General features: G+C 41.7%; 1 protein-coding gene across 2 annotated transcripts in view; it reads left to right on the top strand.

The window, feature by feature from the left end:
- The window catches only part of LOC142659298 (semaphorin-3F-like), a 124,414-nt gene that overhangs the window by 71,607 nt on the left and 40,068 nt on the right, over window positions 1-12,739 (top strand). For both annotated transcript variants that reach the window (XM_075835286.1, XM_075835288.1), the window contains 4 exons: window positions 7,605-7,765; window positions 9,807-9,869; window positions 10,734-10,853; window positions 12,646-12,739. In XM_075835286.1, coding sequence (XP_075691401.1) covers window positions 7,605-7,765; window positions 9,807-9,869; window positions 10,734-10,853; window positions 12,646-12,739 — 438 coding nt within the window. The remainder of the gene's footprint in view (window positions 1-7,604; window positions 7,766-9,806; window positions 9,870-10,733; window positions 10,854-12,645) is intronic.

The following is a 12,739-nucleotide window of genomic DNA, read 5'->3' on the forward strand; positions in this document are numbered from 1 at the left end:
CTGAGCACTGAGACCCCCACTAATTGCTAAACCGAAGCAGCTGAAGCGCTCGTGTGAGGGCACTCAGCCGCTTCGGTTCTGTTCAGCTTTTTCCGGAAATAAATGTATCGGAGTACGGGCTCATAGACTTTCTACCCCTACCAAACAAAACTTCTGACATGTCACTATGACCTGTCAGAAGTTTGTTAAACATTTAGCTACACTTTAAGCTGGCCATACACATAAGATAACAATAAGACCACTCTGCCGATATCCAGGGGATCAACCCTTTGTTCCTATAGGAGACAAACTGCTGCAACATATTTCCCTCTCCACATTTAGGCTTCCTTCACATCTGCGTCAGGGCTCCTTTCTGGCGTTCCATTAGAGCTTTCTGTCAGAACGGAACCCTGACTGAAACAAACGGAAAACAATAGGTTTCCGTTTGCATCACCATTGATTTGGCGGCGGATCTGGTGATCGATTCTGTGCAAATAGTCAACTACGTTATTGCTTCTGTCAAAACGGCAGAACCCTTGCCCAATGGAGACCAACTGAAAACATTTGCATCGGATCTGTCGCCATTGAAATCAATAATGATGCAAACGGAAATATATGGTTTCCATTTGTTTGTCAGGGTTCCGTTCTGACGGAAAGCTCAGACGGAATGGAGCCCTGATGCAGATGTGAACGTAGCCTTAACGACGAGCGACGGATATATCCGTCACCAGCAGGTGTTAGGGCCTGTTCACATCAGCGTTGGCTTTCCATTCCGGGGTTCCGTCTGAGGTTTCCTTCGGGTGAGCTCTGCAACGGAAAGTCAAACTGAAACCACAGCTTTCGTTTCCGTCATCATTGATATCAATGGTGACGGAAACATTGCTAATGGTTTCCGTTGGTCACCATTCCGGCAGGTTTCCGTTTCTCCGACGGAATCAATAGCGCACTCGACTGCGCTATTGATTCAGTCATTAAAACACTGGAACGGAAAGCCAACGCTGATGTGAACAGGCCCTTAGTTCCTCTGATCGGGTGGGTACTGCCAGCGTACCCACACGATTAGCGGCAGGAGCACGGCTCTTATACACAGCGCTCCGATTCCGGCAGTTTAACCCATCAGATGCCGCTGTCAAAAGCGACAGCGGCTTCTAAGGTGTTTGACCTGAGGAGGGAGCTCTCTCTGTCAAGCAAACTGCGCCCCCGCAAAGAAATCGTGGGGCGCCGTTGGGTTTCCATGGCAGTCGGGGGCCTAACAAAGGCCCCCAGGTCTGCCTTCAGCATCCGCCTATTAGCCCATGCTGGAGGCATGGCCTAATAGATTGCCTGGCAGTTTTACACTGACGGGCAATAATGCTTTGGCATACGAAGTATACCAAAGCATTATATAAGCGATCAGCAGATCGCATGGTGAAGTCCCCTGGTGGGACAAAAAAAAAAAGCAAAACCTTTAAATAAAGTTTATGAAAAAAAACCAAAAAAAAACCTTACAGTAAAAATAAAACCACTTTTTTCCCCAAAAAGTGGTTTTATTAAATAAACATTCAGGCGCAGCATGTGTATGGCCAACTCTACACAAATGTGATAGCGGCAGATGACGTGTCAGACAGGATGGCCCAGTTGCTGATGCAACCGTACGACATCCAAACTCGTTCCGAAGGAGCAAGGCAACCGGACTGTCCTGTCTTTTTTTCAGCACTTCCCACTATCGCTTGCAAATTTCAGAGTCTTGATTACCAGCCTCACCCTATTGATTTCCCAGACTTTTTAGCAAGATCCCAAAATAAACAATATTGTAGAAATCTGATCGAGGAAACAGGTCCATATCTTCTTACTCCCATCCATTTTAACTTGAGACATACTGAAGTGGTCGTTCACATTGCAATCCTTTTGGTTGTCCTGCTGTTGGAACCCCCAATGATCAGCTGTAATCCGTGTGAGAACCTGGCAGCACATGGTGCCTATGAGGGTATGTTCACACGCATACGCAAAATACGTCGGAAATTACGGAGCTGTTTTCAGGCGAAAACATCTCCTGAATTTCAGACGTTTTTGCAAGTACTCACGTTTATCGCGGCGTCCATTACGGACGTAATTGGAGCTGTTTTTCAATAGTCAATGAAAAACGGCTCCAAAAATGTCCCAAGAAGTGACATGCACTTCTTTTTCACGGGCGTCTTTTTACGCGCCGTCTTTTGACAGCGACGCGTAAAATTACACCTCGTCTGAACAGAACACTGTAAAACCCATTGCAAGCAGTGGGCAGATGTTTGTCGGCGTAATGGAGCCGTCTTTTCAGACGTAATTCGATTCGTAAAATGCCCGAATTACGTCTGAAAATAGGCCGTGTGAACACACCCTGACAATCAATGGACTGTCTCTAATGCATGGACATGAGGGGTCCTCCAGAGTGAGAGAATGGGTGAAATCCACATCTTTTCGTGGATGAGGTTTGTTGACCTTTATTATTGCATATCTTAGTGTAAATAGCATTTTGGGTTGCAAAGACTTTATTGACTTTTAATGGGAGCCTTGTAAAGCTTTGTTTATTTTTTGCAAAGAAAACTGACATTTCGACTATGGATACCATGGACTGCAGATAGAAGCTGTTTACAGGGACTCCCAGCCAGGAAAGTACTTGTGCTAAGAAAAGGAGGGACCTGCAAGATGAGAAGGGTTTTCCTTAGAAGACAACCTTAAAGGGAACCTGTCACCAGCATTTCACCTATGAAACCAGCAATACTTGGTGGAATTGGTTGAAAAATCATTTTTATGTAACCTATAATTATCTTCTAAGTAGTCTCTGTAACTTTTAGTATTTCGTTTTTTTGTGTTCCTGTGCCGTATGCTAATGAGCATAAGAGTCATATCTTCATTCATCAAGCCTTTCTGAGTTACCCTCACCTCCTTACTTTTAATTGACCTCTCCTCACCCACCCCCAGCACATCCGAAATCCCGCGCTTGCACCATCGATATCTTGTTTTGGTGCGTGTGCACAACAGGACACCATAGAGGAGCATGTGCAGTAACTAGATTTGAGGCACGGACGAAGCAGGGAAGGCTGTCGGACCATATATGACGGGTGCATGTGCGCGATCACAGACGTGAGCACAGTATTTGGCGGTGGGCGTGCATAAGAAGAGGAAGAATGTCGGATTATTACCATAAAAGCCGCAAAATGTTTGCAGACCGTTATTTACGGTCGGAGGAGAAGTTTAGGAGAGGGGATAAGGGCAATGAACTTTTGACCGCAGCGGCCAGCGAGGGGTGAGTAGAGCCCAATAGGTGAAATGCTGGTGACAGGTTCCCCACACAATTCATACAATTAAGATCTTTCTATAAATTACAGGACTGAATAGAAGTAAATCTGTTCACGCGCTACTGAGTCTGGATTTGTTCTAATTCTGCCCATAATTTTATCTATCGATCCCTGTCGCTGACATTTGATGATAATGTGGTGATTTGTTCGTGCATTCAGCTGTATAAACAGATTGCTCTCATCTGTCAACCAGATGGGTGAAAATAAACTAAAATAGATTTTTATTTTTTTAATGCTGGTTATTGTATAGCCACACACTATCAATTACTAAATCAGACCAGTTCCTGAGCATATTCTTGTTTGAACAACAGTGCATGCCCCAATTTTAGCATTTCCCTATACTTGTAGATCTCATAGAAATACATGTATGCAGTTCTCTAGTAACCTTGTATGAGTAATAAATTCCAAGAATCTTATTTTACTTGTTTTCTCAAGTGCTTCGTGCTCTTTTACATTTGCCAGTTTGGAAGAAAAAACAAATCCAACTTTGTTGGTACGAGCATTGTAAACAGTACATGGAAGGAAAAGAGGTGGAATATGAAAGTCAGATTTTTTTGTTGTTGTAGGGGTGGGGAGGGAGAGAAGCCACTGGAGAACCAGATAAAATCCATACCTCGTAGTTCTAGTGTCAGGAGGGCAGTGCTTTGACAACCTCGTAGTCTGGATTCACACATTGCGTATTTGTTGCAGATTTTTATGCAGATGTTTGAACCAAAGCCTGAAGTGGTTTCAAAAAGGATTGGAAATATAAAGGAAGAACTTCTACTTCTCTTTCCTCCTGGATCCACTTCTGGATTTGGCTCACAAATCTGCAACAAATACTCCATGTGTGAATTCAACCACATTCACCATTATGATTGACAGATCACAAATATTTTATTAATAAATGAAGATGTCTCTAATGTTGATTTACAGAGACCCTTTATTAAGTTGGCAAGAAGTACAATAACCATGTAAGGCGTGCTATTTATACACAAAGCCATCAGCATTGTAAAATGTTCGTTTTACAGACACAAATGTGTGCCACAGTTTTATGTTAGGAGACCACTGCGAAGAGCAATCAACACTTTGAAACAATATTTTCATGACACAAATGTTTGTGTGTCTGTGAAAATGATGTTTGACAATACTAACACAGGACTCTGATAGTCACAATGTTTGAATGATACTTCTGCCCACTAATAAAACAATATTTCCTGTCATTCAGAATCTCACATACAGTTTCTTACATGAGCTTTAAAGAACGCTTTTAAAGTAATAATCCCACTTTGCACCAGTTTTCATCTTGGTCCATGTTATGTTTTTGGTTGATCATTTCGTCCAAACAGATCGAATGTTAGTTTAAGCACCACCAAGATCCATAAATAGAATCTGATCCTGTTTTTGGATAGGATTTCATCAGGTATTGAATAAATCCGGGCTGGACAATAGCCACCACACCACTTGTACGGGGTCATTATTCAACTGGGATATGCAGGTGGCAATTCAAAGCATTAGGATCGTGCTGTTCAGCCAGGCTCCCTGATAACCACATCAATATAATTTGACTTACACTCGGCTAAATTACACAATAATCTAGTGATTCCGCTGGGTTATGAACTAGTAGTAGTGCATAAGTGTGAGTTACTGAAGAACATTACACCAGGTAATTGTGATACCAGAGGAATCCAGCTTGAAACTCAGATTGTTCCAGCACAGCGGCCCGGGAGCAGAATACGGGATTGAAGGACTAAATAGAATTAATCTGAGATTGGATCACACTTCAGGGAATCAATTTATAAGACCTCAGGGGATATTGGAGGAATTTGTTTAGTAGATGTAAGTGACTTGTGTATCTCAATCCCAGAGCTTAGGTATATGTTACTTACAGTGAGGCGCACATATTTCGGCTAATGGATTGCTCCACATTATCAGAGTGAGTATAGCTGTTGGCTTCTATTTTAGCAGTTTTAACATAGCTCAGTATTTATTCCCTGTTATATGCCAGCTGCCTGCTCCTAATGTTATTATGATTAAACACCTCAGTCAGTAGACCCGTATCGACATGAATAATTTATTTTAAATTCTTAGGTAAAAATTAATATTGCATAGAGGGCAGAGATTGTGATCTTTATGATGTATAGGTCTGTCTAACAATACATTCAGCTTGTCAACATTAGAAATGTCCTTGATTTTAAAGGGGAATGTACATTCTATTTTAGGGGGGTATGTGTTCATTTCTGTTGTGTTTGGTTATGACAATGAGATCCGGTCTGTCCACTGGATACAAAATATATAAATAATTCTTTATGTACAATTACATAATAATGCTTCTTACATTTTGTTTGTAGAGTGTATGGGCGGTGGTAGGGTCCCTCGTCTCTTGTTCTTTATGTTGAGTGTTCTGCCGACTGTACGGTACCTCATCTTTAATTTGAAGATTGTGTGGGTGGCTATACAGTACCTCAATTTTCTATGTATAATCTATTGGAAGCTGTACGGTACCACATCTATTGTATCACATGAAAAAAAATCGAATAATCTTTATTAAATACATAAAGGTTAAAAACGTACAGTTGATGGATCATTTCCATGTCCAGCATACAGTGACACGTGACTAACTGGAGCAACAAGTCCACATGTGTCTGGATAACATAGAGGCTTGCTTCCTCCAATGCCAAGAACCATAGACCTATGATATGCCCACTGGAGCACCTTTTCTTTCAGCATTCCTCCATCAGAGTAAGCCACCTTGTAGTTACTTGATTGTAGTTACCCTGCCCTTTTGGGTGGATGTTGCACATGTCACTTTATTTGTATTGGGCATATTATAGGTCTATGGTTCTTGGCATTGCAGGGGAAGTGAGACTCCATGTTATCCTTACACATGTGGGATTGTTGCTCTAGTTAGTCACATGTTATGTTCTGTAATAGACCAGTCCCAGAAACACTGTATGCTGGACATGCCTTCTATGGTATTCAAGGGTGATCCATCAACTGTATGTTTTATAATCTGTATGTATTTAATTAAGACTATTCTATTTTTTCATGGGATATTGGGCTTTGTTAACATGCTGTTAGTTATTCTAGGGTTTCTATGTTATTTAGAGCGTTCTCAGGTGAGGACTATGATTAGCATATTTTTATTTTGGACTACTGAGTGGTTTACACCTCTTGTATGTAGAGTGAACGGACGAGTGAAAGGTACCGCGTCTCTTGTATGTACAGTGTATGGAGGACTGGAAGGTACCACATCCCTTGTATGTAGACTGTATGGAGGACTGGAAGGTACCGCATCTCTTGTATGTAGAGTGTATGGAGGACTGGAAGGTACCGCATCTCTTGTATGTAGAGTGTATGGAGGACTGGAAGGTACCGCATCTCTTGTTGGTAGAGTGTATGGAAGACTGGAAGCAGGGGCGAAACACGGCCCCATAGCAAACTTTTGACTGGGCCCCTCCTCCCCTGGGTGCCACACACAGCCTCCTCTAGTAGATAGTGCCCTCCTATAGATTGTGCCCTACAGCCCCCCCTGTAGACAGTGCTATACAGCCCCCCCTGTAGACAGTGCTATACAGCCCCCCCTGTAGACAGTGCTATATAGCCCCCCCTGTAGATAGTGCTTTCCACCTCACCCTTATAAATAGTGCCACACAGCCCCCCTTGTAGATAGTGCCATATATCGCCCCACCCAAACAAATAAAACAAAGACATGAAGGGGCCCGTGCCGGCGGGCGGCATGGGCCCCCTCATGCTGCGGGCCCCGTAGCAGCCACTATGGCTGCTATAGCGGTAGTTACGCCACTGACTGGAAGGTACCGCATCTCTTGTATGTAGAGTAATGGAGGATTGGAAGGTACCGCATCTCTTGTATGTAGAGTAATGGAGGATTGGAAGGTACCGCATCTCTTGTATGTAGAGTAATGGAGGATTGGAAGGTACCGCATCTCTTGTATGTAGAGTAATGGAGGATTGGAAGGTACCGCATCTCTTGTATGTAGAGTAATGGAGGATTGGAAGGTACCGCATCTCTTGTATGTAGAGTAATGGAGGATTGGAAGGTACCGCATCTCTTGTATGTAGAGTAATGGAGGATTGGAAGGTACCGCATCTCTTGTATGTAGAGTAATGGAGGATTGGAAGGTACCGCATCTCTTGTTCTTTATGTAGGGTGTATGGGTGGCTGTACATTACCATGTCTCCTTTTTGTATGTGCATCGGATTATTTTACATGTGTAGAAATGCAATTTATATTTCTCTAAATTTTCTTGCATGAATTCTCAAATCCATTTTTGCACATAATGTTTATTTTTTTGCCCCTTTCTGTAGAACTCATGGAGTCTCGCACTGCTCGTTTCTTCAGCTTCGGCTTTAACACCAGTGACTATAGGATTCTCCTCCTAGACCAGGATCAGGACAGGATGTACGTTGGAAGCCGTGACTACCTGGTGTCAATGGACCTTGGCAACATCAATCGTGAACCCTTAATTGTAAGCCCAGGAATTGAGGAATATTATATGCAAGACACTAAAAATGTTCAGAAATATAACATTTTATCTACTCATGGCTGCTGTTATAACAGAATGAGGAATCTGAAATAAAGATTCCCACTAATCCCAAAGACTGTAAATGATCCCCTTTCTGTTAGGGCACCTCAAGGTTAACATAGTAGTCTGTATGCTTTGACTGCAATATTATGTATATAAATATATATCATTTTTTTTAAATGGAGACACCATAAGTTTGTGCAGTAATAAATTATTGGAAGACATGTTAATTATGTTCACTTGAGTATATCAAGGGTGCAATATTAAAATAATTATTTCTGGTTGAAGTCTTGTCAACCATCTGGGTTGTGAGAGTTGTAGAATGCTGCATCGTAATAGATGGTAGCAAGTGCCGTAATAGAAATAGATGTATGCAGTTAGTGAGAGAGTGAAGGTAGCCGTCACAACCGGGCCCCAACTATGGGCCCCAGATATTAGGCCTAGTTCACACAGAGCTTTTTTGCTTGCAAAAAAAATCTACCCCAAAATACCTTCAGGGAATTCTGTGCTTTTTCGCCGCAGGTTTTTTCTGCCTCCATATATTGATTTCAATGGGACGTCAGACATGGAACCCCGGCAAGAAAGCACATGCTGCTTTTTTTCCTGCGATCTGTCAAAGGACGCTTGGGGGAAAAAAAAACACTTTTGCCTCGCATTGAAATCAATGGGAGCGATTTCGGGCATTCTTTTGGCGCGGATTCTGACACGGTTTCCGTGTCAAAATCAGCGTAAAAAAACTCTGTGTGAACTAGGCCTTACATAAGAAATTATGCAACTGCAGCTCTGTATGTAATGCGACAATGTCTTATCAGGGTAATATATGATTACAGTAAAGGTCCTTTTAATCCAGCACTGTAAGTCTAGAATAGAATTTAGTGAGCATGTTCACACAATGGATTTTGGGGCTAAAGAAAATCTGCCGTGAATTTTAAGGGAAATGCATGTCAGAAATCTGCACAGATTTTTCCCACGTATTTCTATTTTTATATGCCATGGATCTGCAATGTCCACAGTCCAGAATGTATGAAATACGGCAGCATTCTGTGGTCATCTTACAACTCACACTAGGGGTCAAGACATGTCAGGGACTTTAGCGACGTGCTGATGCTTGAGCCCCAGTCGTGATCTTTTGGGAGCTGCTAGAAGACTTGTGCGTGTGCGTGTGTGTGTGTGTGTGTGTGTGTGTGTGTGTCTGTGAGTGTGTATTATTTACACATAGATGTCTGAAGGTTCACAATATCCAATAATCCAAAATGTTTCTGTACTTGATTTATATGTTGTATATTGATCTTCTACAGCCTGATGTAATGTGACAGAGTTGTCGCCTGTCAGGTGGTGATCCTATGTTTTTGCACCATGGCTCAAGAGTTTCATTCCGTGTCTGAATCCTGGATACATCTAGATAGGACAGAGGGATCGGACAGCATGTTCATAGTATATATAGATCATGTTCAATCATTTTTAGTGTCCTTTTTCTTTGCTTGTACTTTAGTAAAAGAAATTAAGGGAGTTTTCGCCTTTTCTATGATTTATTGTGTTGCTCTATTACAATGTGTGAACCAACCCGCAAGATTCGTCTTGTTGCATAATGTGGTGACATTCAAACTTAGATGAGAGAGACTAATCCTGGGCTACTCTGAACGTGGGGGGAGGTGGCCACACAGGATATCGACTCCATGTATTACCTATATCCGTTTTGATTAGATTATCTTGCATTGTGGTAGTTTTCTAGTCACGTATATCAGTTTCCGAAGTCAAAGCAAGATGTCAGAACATTACTCTTAGCATTAGATGTGATACGTCTGAATCCCAATAACAGGTAGAAAGCAAAACTGACTTGTGCAAAGGACTGAGTTACATCTCTATGACACTTAGACCATAGAGTCCTGTTTATGTAGGTGCCAGTAATTCTTATAGAGTGCATCAGCCCCTCCAAGTCCATGTTTGTAAGATTATTAGTGACTGTTCTCTTTTCTCCTGTCAGATTCATTGGCCAGCTGCCCCAAATCGGCAAAAAGAATGTCTGATGGCTGGAAGGGGACGAGCAGTGAGTATAATAGTCTGTCCTTTACTGTACTCGAGTGCCCATCGCACGTTCTCTGCTGCAAATGCGTAGAGCCGCTTCACATTACTTTGTGGTTAATTCTCTCAGACGTCTTAGGATAATGTTATGGGGAAAGGCAGTTGTATCCACTTTAAAGAGATAAAAAAAAATCCAAATGGGCTCTCGGTGTAACTTCAATGCACTGTGCTTCAATATATCTCATGTAAGAGGCACGGAAAAGCAATATTCCAAGGCAGCTGAGGAGTGATACTAAATGCAACATTATGAAATATTTACATATATTTAGTCTCTCCATACCTTGAAGGGGGAGTACAAAAGTGGCAAATGTTCTAGGGTATCAAATGGAGAAATGGTTCAGGATTTGCTAAAGGTTGTGCAGTCCGAGTAGAAGACAAATGATCACCATTTTTAGGCTCGCATTTTACCCATCCCTAGATGTTTTGTGTTGGCACTACATATTGGAAAGACTTATTTGTCAGAGATTGTGAAGGAAGGGGGCATTATCCTTTTACCTGAAACTGCCTTCTAATGATATTTTAACCCAGTCCTATGAATGGTCTATAATTGGGCAGTGAGTTATCGAGCATATCCAGAGCTCTGATGGTTTTGATATTGCACATATTTACAGCATATCGGGACATCTCTGTGCAATGAGCCATTTCTTTCCTATAATCATAGGACGGAACAAGCAAGTGTCCCACTGACTGTCCGGCCCTTTATTTCTGGATTGATCAGTGAGAACAGGCCACACACAATATGTTTATAATGTGTCATTCATTCCAACTTTAAAATATATACTTCATGTTCTGTTGTCTTATTTCCTCTCCTATCATACATATCCCATAGGATGAGTGCGCCAATTATTTGCGTGTTATTCAGCCGCTGAACCGAACACATCTCTACTCTTGTGGGACAGGTGCATATCAGCCTCAATGTATCCTTATCTACCGGGGCTGGAGATCAGAGGTGAGAAATGTGACAAGTTCAGTAAAGCACCATCAGTGTGAGAGACAAGTGATAACACTTATCTGCTAGTTTAACATATATAATAGATTCTTCCGGTTTGAGTAATTTAATTTCTTTTCTAGCAGTGGTTAGTCAAAAGTCAACTAGACATGTCTAGAAATCTCAAAGAAATTTTACATTCATTCTTATATTATTAGTGACTTTTAGAGTATGTTCACACGTGTCAGAAAATCTGCGACAGAGATCCAAGGTTGAAACTGATTTGTGCCGCAGATATGCCAACAGATCCACATGCGGATTAGCTTTATTGAAATTCGATGGAGCTAATCTGCAGTTTTTCATCATGTTACACCCCAATTATAAACATGCTGCAGATTTTAAACTCCACAGTGCAACCATTGTTCTGCACAGATTTTTTCCAGAGCATGTGAACGGGGCTACAAAAACCCCATTGACTTGCATTGGATGCGAAATGTCAGCTGATTTGATGAGGATTTAGGCCCAGAATCTGCACCTAAATCTGCATGTAATTCTCAACGTGTGAACGTGACCTTAGGCTCTGTTCTCACTTGTGTCATGGTTTCCTTTTTTTTTTTTTTTTTTTTTTTTTTTAGTAGGCTTTATTTTAAAAACTTTTGTTGTACAAAACACGTACCAATATACAATCAATACAATACAAAGAGTCAGAAAGGCATTAGTACCATATAGAAATGTTCATGGTTTCCTTTTTTAAAGGATCAATCCATTTTGTAATGGATTATTTTTCTTTACTGGGTAGATTAGTAAAGCAAACTATGCCATAAAGCCATAATGGACATCGTGAACAGAACCGTAATGCCAGTATGAACAGAGCCATTACCCTTTTACTTAGCTTATTTAGGTCCTATTCAGACGGCCGGGATAATCGGCTGTGTGACTAACGTGTTTTTTGTTGTTTTTTTAACGCCTGTCACACGGCTGGATTAAACTCAATGCATGTCTATGGGGCTATACACACAGCCGTTTTTTTAATGGACTGTTTAAACGGCCCCGGAAAAAATAGGACATGTCCTATTTTTGCCCGCTTTCCCGGATCCCTCAATAGACAAGTCGATGAGGGATCCATGAAAACGGGTCCCGCACGGGTGCAAATCGCCTGTGAAAAACTGCAGTTTTTCACAGCCAATTTGACACCCAGTCGTGTGAATGAAGCCTTACTGTGTTATCTTAAAGGGTAACTAAACTTTCAACAAACTTCTGACATGTCATAGTGACATATCAGAAGTTTTGATCGGTGGAGGTCCGAGCACTGAGACCCCCACCAATCGCTAAAACGAAGCTGCAGAAGCGCTCGGGTATCTTTCATTTGTGTCCGTTTACAGTTACATCGGCTTTTAGAGAAACCAAGCGGCTCACCTGAGAGCTTTAGTGATCGGTGGGGGTCTCAGTGCTCGGACCCTCACCGATCAAAACTTCTGACATGTCACTATGACATGTCAGAAGTTTGTTGAAAATTTAGTTACATTTTAAGAAGTTTTTGGTTTTGCTTTCAGTATAAGAATTGCAGCGCCATCTTGTGATTGACAGAGCTTACTACAGGGAATGCATCCAACCCAACCACATACCTATCTTTTAGTTATATTTTATGGAGGAATTGAAAATGTATTGTATTTGGTAGCAGGATTCTTTAGAAAGCTGCAAATCATTGAGACTTTAGTTGGATCAGAGGTGAAACACTATTATGATATTCTGTTTAGTTCATGCCCATGTTGGCTTTCATGTCCACACAAACCGCTGTTCTTCTCTCTCCTAGGACTATGTATTCCGAATTATTCCAGCTTCTCATGAATCTGGAAAAGGGAGGTGCCCTTATGATCCCAAGCAAGACAACATGGCCACCATTATTG

This window comes from Rhinoderma darwinii, chromosome 8 (genome assembly GCF_050947455.1).
Source record: "Rhinoderma darwinii isolate aRhiDar2 chromosome 8, aRhiDar2.hap1, whole genome shotgun sequence".
Classification (NCBI taxonomy): Eukaryota; Metazoa; Chordata; class Amphibia; order Anura; family Rhinodermatidae; genus Rhinoderma; species Rhinoderma darwinii.